Raw genomic sequence first — 19,074 nt, forward strand, 5'->3', positions numbered from 1 at the left:
TTGTCCTGGACGAATCTGATTGAGCGTTGAATCACCGTTAGGGTAGATGCTTGGTCCTGGGTCTGGTCTTCCACTCCTCCTAGCCTCTGTTCAGCAATTGTTACCCTTTAGTCAGTGTTCTCTAGTTTGGTAGAGAGCTCCAGCATGCATGATCTGAATTCCGATTTAATGTCCGCCATGAAAGCTTTGATGTCATTTTTCGTGGCGAGGGAGCCCTTGTCTTCTGGAGTCCCCATAGAGGAGGGACCGGGGGGGTCTTTTCATTTGGGCTTCTCAGACACCAATAGCATCGTTGCAATATCTGCGTTTTTGCCGACTTTGGGTTGTCTGGACATGTTGTTTCCCCCGGGTGAAGCAGGGGATTAATGTGCCCCGGAGATGGGAGGGAGGAATGTTGCAGCGTTGGCACTCAGAGTCGCAGCAGGCGGGGGGGGGGGGGGGCTGGAGAGGTTGGGCTGGGGCGCCCCAGGAAGATCTTCTCGTGTGTCCAGTGAACAGGGAAGGGGCAAATGGTCCCAACTGGGACCTCCGAGTTGTTGAGGGGGGGAGGGAGGCCCCCGCGGCCTGTTCAGGCTCTGCTTGTAGCTCTTAGCTTGCCCCCGGAGCAGTGGCTCGTCCCGACGGTCAACCCAAGCCGTAATGGGGAGGAAACATTTTCGTAGCCCCCTCTGAAGGGGGGGGGGGTGCTGCAGGCCGTCAATGGTGGCGGCTGCCACCGGCCTAGATGATTCCGCAAGCGGAGGCACCCGGTCGGCGCCGCCAAAGCTCCCCCTCCTCCCCTGGCTCACCTCCACCCCGGGCCGGGGCCTCTTCAGTCGTCGACAGCACTGCGCGAAGTCCCCACCACTACCTCCCGGCCGTCCGCGGCGCGTGCGAGGCTGCAGGTAGGGTCGCCGGGATGTCCGTAGGAGCTCCTCCTCGCCAGCTCTCAATGCTCTTCCACTGGTCCTTCGCGGTTGGAATCGGTGGGGCCGTTATGTCGCGGCTTCAACGCTGGCCGTAGGGATCGGGAGGAGGGAGCTGCAAGTGCGCTGGAGAGAAGACACCCGGTGGGCTCCCGAGGGTAGGAGCTCCTCCCCCTCCTCTACGCCAGGCCGCGGCTTCTGCTGTTTCCTAGGCCCTGTCCGCCATCTTGGAGGGAGGAGCGGGTGGGGAACTCAGACTCGTAACTTCGTGGCAGAGCCCTGGAACGCTCCCGGAGCGCAGCCACCACTGCCGCAGTCTTTCATCAAGCCCTTGTTAAAGCAGGGTCCATCGTCTTAGCCTATTCGTGGCCCCAAAATATCACAGCAACGGGCACCCCACGGAGGCCATGAAGGGAGCGACTGCATCGTCGGCGCTCCAGGCCATGCCCCGTAAATCACTCTTAACAAATGTAATATGCCCGTTTACTGTTATGTTTATCTGCATTTTAAACACTATATAAGGCCAAATGTGTTTTTAAAATGAACTATTCGGACACATTTGTCAAAACTTTACTGTACAAGAATCCCCCAAACCCTACTTAGGATTTGGCTGTTCACACTTTGTAATATGGGGCTGCTTTCCAGGGCTCCTTTTTGTCCCCAGTCTATCTCTGGCTGAAGATGTGTGGGGGCTCCTTTCAACATGATGGTTGAGGCCCCCCCCCCCTTGCTTAGAGCGGGAAACAGTCTGATGCACCCATGGGGTGCATACATCATAATCCAGACAAGCTAGCCAACCAGAAGGGAAACACTAAATGCCCACTGAAAAGCTATACATCCTCATTTGTCAACAAGTGGCTGATATGAAGGAAGCAGTGTCAAAAGGTAAGAAGGTGTAACTTTTCTAATGCATTATTTCCTCCCATGGATTCCTCATCTGATCTCCCTATGTGAGGGCAATTGGTCTCTGGAAACTCTTCCGTCACCAGGGTGCAGCACAGCTCTGCGTCGGCTCTGTCAGACACCTCTACACGCCCCCTGCTGGATAGGATGTTGGGGCCAGTATATATAGCATAGCGGCACCACGCCACGTCTACCTCAGTTATTATTTCCACCCGCACTCTGTTCGCTGTTTGGAACACACTCGTCAAGCTATTTCTTAATTACTTTTGAAGTACGCCATGCTTACTCCGTCCAATGCCTCAGGCTTCAAGCAGTTTGTGTCCTGCAAATGTCAGTCTCGGAGCCGCACCAGATTTGTTTGTATTGCTTGAGCGAGGACCATGATACCTAGGATTGTGGGTCATGCTAGTCCATGCACCCAAAAGCCCTCCGGCAGTGGGTAGAAGAGATCTTTATCCACAAGTCGATGGGTGAAGCTCTGTGGTCTTAGTTGAGGTCGCCCGGCGTGGAACGATGCTCTGGGGAACGGGCGACTTAACGCAATGACAAGAACAAGATGTATCGGGAGTCCTGCTCCCTGAGTAATTCCTCGCACTGACATTTGTCTTCTTTGAAGAAGCAGAGCCACTACTTCAGGGAGACAAGACTGAGACATCTTCACCGATAAAGAACCAGAGCATTTCTGGATTTGCCTGAGCCATCTACTCTGGTAGAGAAGAACCAAGTCTCTTCTGGATACGACTGAAACATGTTCAGGGATTAAAAAAAGACAAAAGCCCTTGTTCTTCTAACACAGATACAATCAATTGCTGACATAACAGATTTTTTTCCCCCCATGCCCGAGGAATGGGAGACATTTCGCCTGGAGATGTTGAACATGTTTCCTAATGCGCTGGCGGCTCCGGCCTCCGCGCCTCTGGTGCAGGGGACAACACTGTCAGCTCTGGCTTTGGCACCATAGGGTCCCACCATGTCTGTTGTGTCTGGCAGTTTACTCTGTGGTCCACTCCGGTAAGCAAGAAGGCTCAGGCTCTGAACAGATAGAGAAAGAGATTGGTGCCGAGAGGGCCCGCCTTTGGGTGAAGAGGCCTCAGCGCTGCAAGATTTTGTTACTCCCTAGGCATACCTTCATGTCGAAGATTGACATATACAATGAGTAGGGCGACCACGTCCCTTTTGGACTTAAACCTAAGGTATCCAGTGAGATGAGGGATTTCCCAGAAGAGTTGTATGGAGAAGGTGAGGACGTGCTGGGCCTGGCAGAGAGGACGTGCAAGGCGCTGGTGGCCTCGACACCTCCCCAGAGATGGAATTTCTGCTAGCTTCCACCTCAGGAAAGCCTCACGCTGCCATTCAGCACTTGATGGCCAAGGTGGGCTGTACTCTGGGATTGAGTACACACCCTACCCACATACAGTGGTGAAAAGTAACTGAATGTTACATACTTAGTAGTAAATCATACAATTGGACACATATTCAGAATGTCTTTGCATTTAAGAAAAGTGATCAATTTAATGTGTTGATTGTCGAAAGATGCCTATGGCCAATGCAATTCAGATTGTGCTGGTCCTGCATCGGGGCACACTCTGTCGTCAATTAAGGGAACTGGGAATCACTATAATTAGGAGAACATTGACAAACCTCAGCAAACTGAACGTTCATGCTTGGCTACTCTGAGAGACAAGGAGCAGGACTTGTCAGACAACTTCCTCAATGTGCTCCTTTCAGCTCAGGGACCTGCTACGAAATTCCTTTATTCCTGCAGGTGGTGTACATTTTCGATACAGTGCCTGGAGAGAGATCTGGATACTTTATCCCGTTCTCTATCCCCTGTGTTGGATTTTCTGCTTTCTTTGTCCTCGATGGGCGAGCCTGCAGATTCCTCGATGGGTGGGCCTGCAGATTGGCACTTAAAGGGTTACCTCGCTGCTATCTCGGGTTTCAAGAGGTCCCCGCAACAGGGCTCATTTTTCACAATCCCCACTGTTATACAGTTCTTTCAGGGGTAGTGTAACCAGTTTCCTCCCTGCCAGTTTGTGGTTTCAATGTGGGATGCTCTGTTTGAGCCCCTTCATTCCTGGTTTATTGGATTGCTCACCTTTCAAGGTGATTTTCCGGGTTGCCATTACTTCACCAGATGGGTGAGTGAGCTCCAGGCGTTCGGTTTTACACTGCCCTTTTGTTTTTTTCCAAAGAGAAGGTGACATTGAGACCCCCCTTTCTGCTGAAGTTGGTCTCAAATGTCCATCTCTTGCTGAAGATCCATCTTCCTGTATTTTTTTCCTGCACCTCTCCCTTTCAAGTCAGAGGAACAATTCTATCGGCTGAGACCTGTGCGCGGGCCCTTAAGTTCTACGTGTCGCATACTAGAGCGGCTAGAAAAGAGTTGCTTATGCTGGTGCTCATATTGGCAGGGCTGTAACCAAACAAACTCTGTGAAGTGGATCATCCTCTGCCTCTTAGAAAGCTATGATCTGGCTGTGAAGGATGTGCCTGAGGGTCTCGGACCTCATTCTACCAAGGGAGTGTCTGCTAACTCTGCCCAGCAGAGGGGAGTCCCAGTCCTAGTTATTTGCCATGCGGCTAAGCATTACTGTTTTAAATTCTCTTGTGGGCCAGGATGCCCGTTTTGGTACGGCAGTCCTCCAGAGTTTTCTGGTTTAGCTGGTGTTCTTCCTTCCTCCCTCCTCCAGGTTTACATACTATGTTGGGAGTGTTAGATGAGGAATCCGTTGGAGTTAAGAATTCATTAAAAGAACCAATTCCATAACTCTCGTAATGTTCTTTTTGATCGATATTCCCCCCGCAGATTCCTCATCGCTCTCCATACCTGCTCCTCTTGCGGGAAGATAGTATACCATTGGTTCTACAGTCCATCAGCTTCAAGGTTCTAGGGAAAAAGGGTGAAACGAAGGTCTTCGGGTACAGTGCCACTAAATGTATTGGTTTCAATGTCCTATTCAGCACGGGGTGCATCGAGGCGTCTGATGGAGCGGAGCGGAGCGGTGCTATGCCTCCTGGTGGTTAGTTTCCAGAGAACAGCTGTGCTGGCATAGGCATAGCATAGATGAGGAATCTGTGAGATGAACATCCATCAGAAAGAATATTACTTAGAGGTAAGTAATATGTTCTTCTGTGTACACCAAGGGAAGTGATGGCCGTAAGGGCTCCAGCAATCGCTGCTTATAAGGCGAGTGCTGCAAAGCACACATTTTAAGCCACAGAATTAAAGGAATAAACTGGCCTATTATGAGAATTCCAATTGGCAACATGAGGGCAGTTGCTGTCCCACCCTCCAGGCACAAGGCCCTCTTCAACTGAAAACATCTGACTCTGTTCCTGGTGCCAGGTTGGATCACCTTGTACATTACATCTCATAAACCCACATTAAAGGCTTTCATACCACAACGGTGCAAACAAGAATAACGGAAGATAGATGAATAGGAACCGCAAGTTAAAGTACCCCACAATCAATGCCAGAATAACTGTGCAACATACTCAACAGCTACAACGCTATTGAATCACTGTTCTCACTGTTCATAAGATTCCTACTGCAAACCCATTTTGATGGATATCGTATTCCCTAACGGAAATGCAGGGTATAAAATAATCATGAACACAGAAGAGGGATTATAGATTTGCATTTATTTTTCCAGTAAGCTCTGTGCACTATCACACTGCCATACTTTAATGCCCAGCCTACTTTCCTCCATAATTTTGGGATGTCATCACTGGGAGCAGAGCATGACAGAGTAGCATTTTCCGGAAGATATTTGGTGCTGACGTGCATGTGCAGACATATCTGCATGGATACCTACCCGGCCTGCTACAGGCCTCAGCCGGCAGTTTTTTTGGTGCCAGACACAACAGTAGCATGGGTGAGCAGCAGTGTCAAAATAACGTGCACCCTAAATGTATTTCTTTTTCTAATTTTCCTATCATCGGATGCCCCATTCGGGCTCCAGATGCTGTACTAATTGCAGTTAGGGTCTATCCTTAGTTGATATTTAGTCTTTTTTATTTTTATTTTTTTTTTAGTTTTATTTTTTTTTTTAGGGTCTCCATCCCCCTAATAACCTTAAAGGCCTGCCATTGTGTGCCCAGGGATGTATCACCAGCGTCTGGGCTCAGTACCTGTTCTATCTAGTGTTTGATCTAGAATCCGATTCATGTCTCCTCCCCAGAGGATGGGGATCCGGAAGTATGCGGATGTTATCCCTGCAATGTCGTCAAAGTATTCCGGAGAGTCCGTATTTAGGCAGTAATTATTTGCCAGTAATCGTTCAATCCCTTCAAGAACATTGTGCACAATTACATATTGCCCGTTCGGGTCTTTTTCTCTGTGAATTTCAGTTATTTGTGCACATGGGTCATAATCCCTACCCCCCATGTTTGGGTCGAGTCTGAGGTGAAGTATCTGTTCCCGCCCAAGGGTGGTGCTATACCACGGCAGGTGCTTGTCTCCGCATGGGTTTCCTGTAACAGGAGGACAGTGACTTTGTCTATTCACATAGGCAATTATTTTCCTTGATTTAGTGAAATTTCCCAGACCCTGAAAATTCAAGCTCATAAGTGACCCGCATTACATCATAAAGCCAACACATCCGTTCCCTGCATGAGACCCTCGCCTGCAATGCAGCTGCGCATCATGTTGACTGTTCATATGCCCGTCTGCCAAGACCTTTTTTATGGTTTTGAAATAGCCCTTTCCAAAGTGAGTAGTCCTCCTTAACAATGAATCCCTGGACACCCCACCCTCACTGTCACCCCCCAACCAGCAGTGGTGTAAAATCCCAACCCCCTCCACAGTTAGTCCCCTACTGGCCCACCAACAACCTGTGAGCAACCTTACACAAACAAACCGGTACCAAGCCATTGCTGTGGGGCTAACTGTCATCGTGACTGCACACTTCTGGTTACACAAACATAGTAGATACTGTGGTGGTATATTTTCAAGTAAATGATATACACCCATGGAATTTACAGAGCCAGTGGACAGGGCATATAGTAGGGGCAATCAACCCGGTGGTTGTTTCTCAGGCGGGTTATTCCCAGGGTCTTCAACCGGGATCTTGGATTCAATTAATTTCACTGCCTCTTCAGGGACTGTAAAAAAGTAAAGTTTCCCCCAAAATTGAAAGCAGAGGTCAGCTGGAAACAACATTGCTTATAGGATGTTTTGTTCCAGCAACATTTTCTTGATCCCAGTGAACAGTGAATAGTCGATGTTCTTGTTGGACCGCCACAGAGAAGTCTGGAAAGATCCAGATAGTTTGAGTGACTAATCGCAATGCCTTCTGGTCTCTAGCCAGCCGAAGTATTTGGTCTGTCGCGGTAACTATCGACCGGTGGAAATCTCCAGGTTTCGGTGTAAGAGCTCGGTGAGTTCGCTCCACAGCAAAGAATGGTGATAGTTGCAGGTCCTCCAGGAACTCCTTAAGTAAGCACTCATCTGCCTGCTCCAAACCCCTGGATAGAGCGTCCTCAAACTCGAACAATGCGTACATTGTTTCTTAGTTGAATGGAATTCCAGGTCATTGCATTTATTTTTGATGAGCTTCATATCTTTCGGTAGGGCGTCTACCGCGGTTTGAAGGGAATGCACATTCTACTCCGTGTGAGAAACCTAGAGGTTTCTCACTCTCTAGTCCCAGGAGATCTGTCATCCAGGTGGTCAGGACACAGTGATCGCTATTGGATGCAGTTCCTCGGGAGTGGGCGGGAGTCTTCGTGGAGTGGAAGTGGGACATCAAAGGGTGAGACGTGTTATCCCCTTCCTTATGACCCCTTTCCCCATCCTACCCAGAAGGATATTTAGAAACTCTATCCCCCACCCCTTTCCAACACACACACGTTTCTCACACTGTGAGTGGCACTGGACTAAACGAGATCTGTTTACCTGACCTGTCCCAACACAAGGTTCAGACAGAGTCCGGCAATTGCCGACAACTACATACTCACACCTGACTGCTCTTTCCCTTCTCCATAGGGAAAAAAGGCAGAGCACAAGAGCACACTCTGAGCGAGGATGAACGTAGGAGGAAGCAGCTATTCAAATTATATTTGGACAGCCGTTCAAATGGAGGAGAAAGGCGGCGAGACCTGAAAGGACGCCAAGGAGGGATTTGCCCTTGATCTTCTCAACTCAGACCCACCAAGCCTCCGAAAAAGGAAATAGAAAAGCAGGAATTGCAGCTGGTGAATGGTGTTGACAGATGTCTGCGGTACATGGAACCCTCCCGTACTGATAGCCAGGGCTGGGAGACACGGTTGCCATTGTGGTACCGTCCTTGACTCCAGCGACAAAAGAAACACTGAGTTGCCAGTGAGTCGGAAGAACCATATAGTGAACTGGACGGTGTTAGGCTCAAGGTTGCAGTGGCAACATTAAGAAGATTAATATACTGAGGTCTTTTGTGAACGAACTTGGTACCAGAGATGGAGTGGACCGGCACCACGTGGGTGCCCATTCGGATGTCTCTGGCTGGTACCACTCTCCTGAACGAAGAGACTGACTAAAAGGGCATTGCAGAGGTTTTGACAAATGTAAAATTGTGAAACAGGCCTTTGCCCCCGGCTGAGAAACTCAGCGTGAACTGATTTTATGTAACCCATAGGCTAACGGTGACCCAGTGAGATGTGATCGCTCTTCGGAAGTCTGTTTAAATTGGCAAGTGTTTTGAGGAACTAATCCTGAAAGAAGGATCGTTGCCCAGCTGACGGGGATCCTAGGGTGAAGAGTGACGTTTAATAGTAAGAGTTACTATTCAAACACCGTGAAGGTTACCAGAAGGAACTGTTTTGTTATTTTTGGCATACCAGCCCCTCTGAAGCAAGAGACTTCGAATGAGAAGAGGCTTGTGCACAGAAGGCCCTGATAGAGCGAAAAGGAACTGTAAACTCATACCAGAGAAGTCCAGGAGTGTACTGTGCTCAAGAGTCCTGCCTTGTTTTTTGCTAAAAATGTGGTGAAGCAAAACCCCCGGCCATAACATCTGGACCTATCATTTTGTGAACTTTATTTTCCTTTTTTGTGAAACATTATCCCACACTATTCTGTCTGTAGCATAGTGGTAAGGATTGACAATAAGATTTTTAGTATAGGCCTTTTTTTTATTTGACTACACTCCACTTGAACAGTATTATTTGATGGTCTTAGCTTGCTCCCATCTTAGATTTAGATTAGGCGTTTATCTCACCCATTTTACAGTTCAATAAACACCCTTGAACTGTGATCACTTGTGTGCCTTACTTTGATGCCATGCCTTCCTTCCGTCACCCTGATTCTTTCCTCAGCTTCGTTTATGCGCAAACCTCCTTCACCAGCTGAGAGCGCATGGAGGAGACGTTTGCAGTTTTTCATGAACCGCAGCGGATCCTCTGGTCATGGCTTCCATCATCTGTTTAAGGTCAGGGGACGATGTGTCCGGCGCCTGATCCTGCAAGGGCTGGGGAGGCAGTGCCGCTTCAATCTCCCCATGAGGAGCTGCTTTTGCATATTTGTCCATGGTGCGAGTCACCCCCTGCCCACCCACCTTCCCCTTTGGTCATGGTTGGCATTTATAAGGGACGTGCAGAGGGGGATGCCAGGTGGCTTGGGATCCCTGCCAACAAGCAGTGCAGTAAACCAGTTTCGAAGGGATTGTGTCCTCCGACGTATTCCTTATCTTAGATATCTCCTTCCAGCTCTGCTGGCCTCGGAAAAGTTTTCTCTAGAGGGCGCTGCGCGTCGACGTCCTCCGAGTCTATGTCCCTCGACAGCCGCCGTATCGACGTCGACGTCATCCTGCCTATAAAGGCCGCGCGCAGCGTCCGTTGCTACAGTTCCGTTTTTCCGCGCTTACTCAGTGCCTCGGAATACCGTTGCTCAGTTTTGTCAGGTTAATCCTATTTACCTCGAGTTATTCGATACCGTACTCGATGGCTTCTTCGTTGGAACCGACAACTCCTCGATCCGGCTTCAAAAAATGCAGAGATTGTGGGAAAAAGAAGTCGCTGACTGACCCTCACAGAGTTTGTCTCTAGTGTTTGGGAGCTGAACACCATTGTTCGGAGTGCGAGGACTGTATGTCCATGACAGCTAAGGCCCTGAAGGAGCGTAGGGGGAAGCTGGAGAAAGGTAAGACTTTTAAAGCTTCTTCTTCCTCGACGAAGTCGAGACATTCGTCTCCTCGTCACCATTCGCGCTCCAGGTCTCGGAGTGGGCTCCATCACTCCTCGAGATCGAAGCACTCGAAGAGGAGACGTCGAAGATCCCCTTCTCCGTCTTCCTCTTCCTCTGTTTCTCCAAAGAGAATCCCTTGCCCCACGAAACATAGTTCCCGGGCTGAATGGGAGGAATTCTGCAAAAATATGATGAGCGTCTTCGAGAAAGCGGCCTCGACCCCCTCGAAGACTGCCGAGAGCGATGCTCTGGTCGAAAGACCCAAAGGTCAAAAACGCCGCGAGTCGCAGTACCGGACGAAGGAAACCTCTCGAGCGTGTCTCGAACCCTTGAGTAGGACTATGACCTCAAAACCTTCCTCGAAGGTTCCGTCGACGCCGAGGTCGGTGTCTTCGACGCCGTTGTCGAAGGGACCTTTGACACACGGGTCTATCGACTCGACGCCAGCTTCGACACAAGCGTCGACGCCAAGAAAAGTCACGGTTACGACACACCCAGTGACTATCCCCAGGTTCTCGATGACGATGGCGTCGAGATTGTCGAGCAGAATCCCAATTCTGTCGAGGTCATCGAGGCCTCCGCCTTTGTTTTCGACGCCACGCTCGAAGCTTCGGCTTCGACGACATCGACGTTTTCGAGGCCGATTATGACAAGTTCGGCACCCTCTGCCTTGGAAATGGGGTTTACACCCTTTGAGTTCAGAACAATTGAGAACTATGTTCTCAATTATGGAAGAGGGTGAATTGTCTGAACAGGAAGACACATTTGAGTTGCAGGGACCTGTAACCCCAATTAGAGAGGAATTTTCCTCTGATGAACGCAGGTTAAAGGATCTTCATGATTCCTTACATGAGGCAAGTGGGTTAGACACTTCCCCTGAGGTGGAGTTTGCTAGGCCAGACCCGGGGGAGCATGCTGAAACCCCCTATAGAGCCTTAATGGCCAGGATCACAGAGTTTATGGGGTGGTCTGCACCTTCACAATCTTTTCAACAAGATGACCTCACGGATATTCTTGACAAAGGCCCACAGGAGAATCCTGTGGTGCCTTTTCATAAAGCTCTTCAGAAGAAGATTATGACGAACTGGGAAACCGCAGATGTCGTCCCGGCAGTAAATAAAAAACTGTCTACAAAATACAGGGTATCTTCTACAGACCCGGAGTTTTAGTCAAAACACCCATCCCCAGAAAGTCTGGTGGTACAGGCAGCATCTTCTACTGATGTCATGACGGCTTATCCTACCGTCCCACAGGACGATAAAAAATAGGATGCTATGGCAAAGAAAGTTTTTTCGGCATGTAGCATGGCGTTAAAATCTGTTAATGCTACTTGCACCCTTGCTAGATTCAGCCATACACTTTGGGAGTGTGCTTCTACAGCGGCTGACTGCATCCCGGAGGGAGAAGAAAGGGAGGCTTTCCTGAATATCATACAGGACGGTAAAGACGCTATGTGCGAATCCCTCCAGACGGGCATTGATTCAGATGACAGTATCAGCAGAGCAATGGCGGCAAGTACAACAACCAGGAGATTTGCTTAGTTGAGAAAGTCTGGTTTTGCCCCAGACGTGCAAGCCAGGCTCTTGAACATGCCATTCGATGGCTCTTCTTTGTTCGGGAAAAAGGGGGATGACAGTTTAGAGAAACTGCACACTTCAAAAGCAGCAGCAAAATCCCTAGGCGCTGCAATCCGTCAGACACCTTTTTGTCCCACAGGAACCTCTGCGAGGGGCAAGTCCTTTCGCTTCTACTCCGCATTCGGAAGAGGTAGAGGACGACCGGCTCAAAGGGGACAAAGAACTACCCGAGGTGGACGGGGTAGATATTCAAAAGCCGTAGCAACAGCAGGTGCCTCTTTACCATCGGCATCTGCATCAACCGCCCCAAACCCACTCTGAGGACTTCCCTCACAGGACACCTGTAGGAGGCAGGTTGACTCAACATCTGGCGGAATGGCAGGCTATCACGTCAGATGCTTGGGCATTGGAAACAGTTGCCCAAGGTTACTGCCTGCCTTTCCTACGCATACCTCAGAGTCATCCACCGGGGATCAGCTCTCAGAAAGCTCCAGATCCGCTCTTCTTGCAGGAAACTTTGGTCCTGCTAGAGAAAGGTGCCATAGAACCGGTACCTGTAGCGGAGAGGAACAAGGGCTGGTACTCCCCTTACTTTCTTATTCCAAAGAAAGACGGAGGACTGAGACCCATCTTGGACCTGCGAGAATTGAACAAATTCCTCTGGAAAGACAAATTCAAGATGGTCACTCTTTCTCAGATCCTTCAGGCCCTTCAATTCCAGGACTGGTTGGTATCTCTGGACCTTCAGGACACTTATTTCCATGTGCCTATCCATCTCAAACACAGGAAATACCTGAGGTTCGCAAATTGGCAACTCTCATTATCAATTTCGAGTGCTGCCATTTGGGCTGACCTCCGCCCCGAGGGTCTTCACCAAGTTAATGTTGGTAGTGGCGGCAAGTCTAAGGAGGGAAGGGATTCACGTCTACCCCTACCTGGACGATTGGTTGATCAGAGCTGTATCTTCGGAACAAGCTCGGATCCAGCTAAATCACGTGTGCCACTCCCTTCACAAACTGGGCTTCTCCCTCAATTTAAAGAAGTCACAAATGATACCATCGCAGAGACTCCAGTTCATAGGAGCGATCCTGGACACTTCCCTGGGAAAAGCCTCGCCACCAGAGGTGAGGGCTCAAGATATTCTACAGATGGTTACCAAGTTCCAAGATGCCCAACGTCTCCCAGCCTTCGACTTTTTGAGGTTGCTAGGCCTCATGGCAGCCTGCATTTTCCTAGTGCCAGAGGCTCGCCTGAGAATGAGATCCATCCAGTGGGCACTGAGAACTCAGTGGTCACAATTCTCAGGGAGAATGACAGATCTTCTTCAGGTTCCCGTCAGGGTGGCTCGAGACCTTCAGTGGTGGGCCTGTCAGGAGAACATTCTGAAAGGAGAGCAGTTTTGGCAACCCTGGCCGGAGATAACAGTAGTCACGGATGCCTCACTCACGGGGTGGGGAGCCCACGCCAACGACTTGACCATCAGCGGTCGTTGGTCTCCATCGGAGTCCAGACTACATATCAACCTGTTAGAGCTGAGAGCCATCAGACTTGCGCTGAAGGTGTTCCTGCCAGCTGTACAAGGGAAAAATGTCCTGATAATGACGGACAACACGGTGGCCATGCATTACCTCAACAAAAGAGGAGGCGTAGGATCACTACCCCTGTGCAGAGAGGCGATGCAGCTCTGGTTTTGGGCAATCCAGGAAGGAATCTCTCTATCGGCAGTTCACCTAGCCGGAGAGAAGAACTTGACAGCGGATGCTCTGAGCAGGCAGAGCACAGTCTCCCACGAGTGGGAGCTAGCTCAGGAAGTCCTTCAAGAGATCTTCGCCCTTTGGGGAACCCCTCAGGTGGATCTGTTCACCACCAGCCTCAACAGGAAATGCAATCTGTTCTGCTCAAGGGAATTTCCCCCGAGAGGAGCTCTGGGAGACGCGTTCATAGTGGACTGGGAGTTTCCGCTTCTGTATGCGTTCCCACCAGTCCGTCATTCGTCAAATGATCAGGAGGTTGAGAAGATTCCGGAGAACCATGATCCTAATTGCACCGGATTGGGCCAGGAGAACATGTTACCCGGACCTTCTAAACTTGTCCATCTGCCCTCCAATTCAACTTCCACTCAGAGAGAACCTACTCTCACAGAAGGGAGGTCAGGTTCTCCATCCAGACATCAAAACCCTCAACCTTCACGCTTGGCTTCTGAAAGGCTGAGGTACAAGGATTGGGACCTCCCTGATGATGTTATGGAGGTGTTGCTTTCGGCAAGGAGGCCAGCAACAAAGTCTTTATACCGCTGGAACAGATTTTGCAGCTGGTGTAGAGAACAGAATATCGACCCCTTTTCATGTGGTACACCAATGGTTTTGTCCTTCCTACTATATTTGGCGAATTCAGGCCTTCAAGTTGGCACCATTAAGGGCTATCTTGCAGCGCTATCCATCTTTAAGCGCACTGCGGAAGAACCATCCTATTTCAAGTTACCCTTGGTAATACTATATTTGGCGAATTCAGGCCTTCAAGTTGGCACCATTAAGGGCTATCTTGCAGCGCTATCCATCTTTAAGCGCACTGCGGAAGAACCATCCTATTTCAAGTTACCCTTGGTAATACAGTTTCTAAAGGGGTTAACCAATGTTTATCCCCCAAGACCATCCCAAGTTCCCCTATGGGATTTAAACTTAGTGCTAACTTTCCTGATGGGCACACCTTTCGAACCACTCCATTCTTGTTCGTTAAGATTCCTTACCCTTAAAACTGTTTTATTAATAGCACTTACATCTGCTAGAAGGGTGAGCGAATTACAAGCTCTTTCTTGTAAACCCACCCATACAATCTTTCACAAAGACAAAGTTGTCCTGCAAGTGAAGCCTAATTTCCTCCCAAAGGTGGTTTCTGAATTCCATATCACTCAGAAGATTACCCTACCATCTTTCTATCCTCCTCCTCCGCATCCGGGAAAGAGGAAGAGAGGTTACACAGACTAGACCCTAGAAGGGCTTTAAGTTTTTACATCAGTAGACTAGCCAGGATAAGACAGGCAGACCAGCTGTTTGTAGGTTACACAGGTCACAAGCTGGGGTTACCAATAACTAAGCAGACCATTTCCAGATGGATCATTCTAGCCATTCTGGAATGTTATAAACTGGCAGGGAAAGAGCCCCCTCAAAACCTTAGGGCTCATTCGACCAGAGGTATTGCAGCTTCATCGGCCCTCAAAAGAGGTGTGCCAGTTAAAGACATCTGTGCGGCCGCTACATGGTCGTCTATCCATACCTTTACACGTTTTTACAATTTGGATTCCTCCTCCAGTCAAGAGACTAGGTTTGGAAGGGCTGTACTGCACTCTCTTCATCAATAGAAGACAGCGTGAAGTCAGTACTCCCTCCTCCAATGATAGAATACTGCTATGGGAGCCCATCTAAGATAAGGAATACGTCGGAGGACATAATCCCTTCGAAGAACAAGTTACTTCTTACCTTGTAATGTTCTTTCGACGGGATGTTCCTCCGACGTATTCCTTATGGACCCTCCCATCCATCCCCGCAGTTCTACTTCCCTTGTTGTTGCAGCTTACGCTCCTTCAGGGTGATTAGTCTAGTCCAGAAAGAATTATTGTGGGCTACAAAACGGAACTGAGCAACGGACGCTGTGCGCGACCTTTATAGGCAGGATGACGTCGACGTCCATACGGCGGCTGTCGAGGGACATCGACTCGGAGGACATCAACGCGCAGCGCCCTCTAGAGAAAAATTTTCCGAGGCCAGCAGAGCTGGAAGGAGATATCTAAGATAAGTAATACGTCGGAGGAACATCCCGTCGAAAGAACGTTACAAGGTAAGAAGTAACTTGTTCGTCTGTAGCAGAGCGCCCCTGGGGTTGGTCACCACACACTCTGAGGCCTGCCAGTGATGATCCCTATCCGGGAGTATAGCTGTTCCCACCTCCTCCTGTCCAAGACGCTCAGTGGTTGATAATCGGTGTCTGCCCGGCAGTGGGATGCCTTGCTCCCGAGACAAGCGTAGTACCAGCAGTCAGCGGCCCATTGCTGCAGAATTATTAATACGGGAGCGGCTCGGTCAATGCAGCGCAGGCTCCCTTGTTGGTAATGATGGGCGGTAGATTCGCCCCCCATCATTCGCGATCTGACTTACCGCACTCAGGTGAGCCCGTCCCGCCTAGCAGGCTTCAGGGGCCGCAGCGTCACAAGAGCAGCTGCTCCGGCGGCAGGCTTATGTAACAGGACCAGAGCTGGCCCCACCAATGGATGTCATGGCCTCGGACAGTGCGCTCCACCGGCAAGGCCCCGTCGACCATTGACGGGAGGCTCCAACAGCCCCCACCTTTGAGGTTAGCCCAGTCGATGCCACACAGCTCGGGCTCCAATTTGCAGCTTTACTGACCAAATAGACATAAAGACCCGCCACATTACACAGGATCTTTGTGTTGGTTCACAGAGCTCGAGAGCTAGGCAGCCATCTTGATCAGCTGCTCAACAGCGCCTCCGTGTGTGTGTGTTCTGTATGTAAAGTGTAGCAGAGCCATGAACTGTAAACAGTTGCCCTTGGGTTTGATAGACTAGACTAATTTAGAATAGCTATTTCTCTATAGTGCTATGACCCACAGATTGCAGCCGAGTCCTGCAAAAAAGTTGGTCCAGCTGTCCTTTTCGTATTTGATTTTGTATCGTCACATAGTAACTGACATAATATTACTCTGAACCTAAAAACTCTGCATCAGATAGCTAAAATAATGTTTTTAAACTAGTAATTCTAATTACCATTCACATGCAAGATAATGCTTTTTTAACTAAATTTGTGTTCATACCAAGGTCTGCTATAACATAACCAAGCATGAGAAAAGCTAATAATGAAACTAAAACTTGATTTTAAGGCATGACTTCAGATGTTTGTGCAAGTGCTTAACATTTAAAGCATTAAAGATACTATTTATATTTTATAATAGCACCCGTTTTGTAAAACAGTTCTGTTGTGTTCACAGATAGCAAATGAAGTGATTGGGGATATGAACCTAAAACCAGAAGAAGTTTTTTTAGCACAAGGAACATTAAGGCCTGATTTAATTGAAAGTGCTTCACTCATTGCTAGTGTCAAAGCTGAAGTTATTAAAACGCATCATAATGATACAGAGCTTATCCGCAAGCTCAGAGAAGAGGTAAGTCGGTTTCTGCTTTAATTGTTTAATTGTTGCACTGTAAGTATGTTGCCAAGAAACTTCTAGATACTGTATGTCTGGTAGTAATGTTGAATGAATACTTGTAATAGACAATGCCTCTGCCATTTCTTTGATTTAGAAATCCCCTGATGATGGCCTAGGTTTTGAATTCTTTTAATTACCTGCACGAATCTTTGCTACCTAGTAAAGCACAGTCTTGCCATAGGACATTATGTATATATTCTGTGATGAAGTGTCCTGTTTGTTTTACTGGATGGTGGGAATCTACTCTGGCCTCATTGAGGAGGCATTCCTGCAGGTTTGGTAGCACTGTTATGCTCTGCTTCCCTGGCTGGGTGCTGAAGCTGTTCCTAAAACCTTGTAAACCAAGTGGGGTCCGAACTAGACCGACATCCCCAAGACAGTCAGCCAACAGTTTAAGAAACAAGAAGTGCTTGGGGAACACCAATATGGCATACTTGGTTCTCAAAGCTAAGGTCCAGATCTGTCCAGGTCCAGAGCACTAAGATTCCCAAGTTCCCCATACAGTGCCACCACACTTGATCCCCATTCCTTCAGAGGAAGGCCGAAAGGAGGGGCCAAAGCCCTATAAAATGTCAAGTGCTCAGTTAGGTGGTGGCAGTAGGAGGAAGAGCTCATTCAGTGCTGGCTGAGGAAAAAGAGCAGAAGAAGCTGGAAAGGAGCAGGAGACTGCAGCGGAGGCTTCAGGAGGCTGGGTAAACGCAGACCCGAAAGGTGGCGAGTTGAAAGACCCAGTGGGCTTTGAAGGCTTAGACTCAGGATCTACAACCAGTAGATAGTGAGCTACTGGTAGCTCGCTTGTGACTTCCAAGTAGCTCGCTGGTCTCTGGTACCAAAATTAGCACTGTGTGGGAGGGGCTACTGCTTGGCCTGAAGGCCTAGCAGTAAGATGAGTGATTACGAAAAGGAAATGGGGGTTGTGACCATTGTGTTCAAGAGGTGCAAATGATAGCCAATTAGTAAGTGCAGGGGTTCATAAACCTGTATGTCATGTTTAATAAATCAGGGGGCTGGTGATCGTTTTGTTATCTCTCTGTGTTTCTTTAGATTTGTTTAGGTTAGCGTTGCTTTGCATGCTGGTATTGCATGGGTTTACTCAAAATGTGGATAATAAAGCTACAACTGTAATGGTTTTTGTGAGGACAGTTTTTTTCTAAAGTCTTACCAAGACTTCATAAAAACCATATCTGAGGCAGTACATAAGTGCCATGCTTTGTATAAGGATGTACCACCTGAGAATGTTTTGGTAGCATGGATAGAGCCTCCAGGCTCGTCTTAGGAGGGAGAGAGGGCTGTAGCTTGGTACAAAGAAATTGTAGCATCCATATGTTCCAAAGAAACACTGAAACACTATGTATTGTAAAAATAAAGTATTTATTTAAATACAAGTAGGCCAAGATAGCTCTTGGGTAAGTAAGTACTATAACATATCACCTCATAAACACAATTGCAACAACCTACCCATTACTTATGGTCTACCCTCCAAAGTCCAACCTTATGAAGAATACACTCATTAGTCAAGGTCAAACCTAACATTCAGAAGGCAATCAGCTCTTCTTGGGGTGTAAAATTAGTTGGATATACTTTTAGAATATAAACCGTATTTCAAGGGCAGTAGCCCCATCAGTCATGCAGTGACACTCAATTACAGAAATCACTTACTAAACCAACCCAGTTACAAATATACACCTTATAACAGATATTACTATGTAGAACACAGTTCAGAGCTAGTAAAGTAATGCATATACTTTCTGGAGGGTCCTTTAGCTACTCAATGATAAGTATAGATGCACAATAACTATTTTAGAATGCACTAAGCAATTTAGGGAGAGTAAACCCCAATTACACGTTAAGACACCATATGTTTCAAGGTAAGTAATTGACCTTATGACTATTTTAGAAATGCTCCAAGCAGTTTCAGGGAAAGTGCAACCCAGTGTTACAAGTTTAGAAGAGCAGCATTTATTCAGCTAGCACGGTAAGTAAGGAACCATATACTTTTTAAATGGGCTTCAAGCATCTCATAAGACGAGTATTATCTTTAAGACTATTTTATATCTGTATGTAGCAGACCAGGGAAAGCAAAACCCAATGGGACACTTTAAGAAGAACACAATGTTATTCAAGGTAGGTAAACCCTATTGGTAAGCCTTTATACTCATTCAGTTAAGAATAATAAAACTGTACCAGTACTTATTACTTTTTAGAATGTGGAACTCTATTAGGAGTACTTATATACTTTTATATGTGACTGTTTAAATAGTAGTGGCTGGCACCAAATTTTGTTAGTTACACTAACTCATCTAAGTAA

The 19,074-nt window shown here is 48.0% G+C and overlaps 1 protein-coding gene across 1 annotated transcript in view; it reads left to right on the plus strand.

Annotated features, from left to right (window-relative positions):
- The window catches only part of GMPS (guanine monophosphate synthase), a 995,590-nt gene that overhangs the window by 448,577 nt on the left and 527,939 nt on the right, over positions 1-19,074 (plus strand). Inside the window, exon 9 of the mRNA XM_069618429.1 lies at positions 16,548-16,721. Within this exon, the coding sequence (XP_069474530.1) occupies positions 16,548-16,721 (174 nt within the window). The remainder of the gene's footprint in view (positions 1-16,547; positions 16,722-19,074) is intronic.

Source organism: Ambystoma mexicanum, chromosome 10 (genome assembly GCF_040938575.1).
Source record: "Ambystoma mexicanum isolate Mex_15411 chromosome 10, UKY_AmexF1_1, whole genome shotgun sequence".
Lineage (NCBI taxonomy): Eukaryota > Metazoa > Chordata > Amphibia > Caudata > Ambystomatidae > Ambystoma > Ambystoma mexicanum.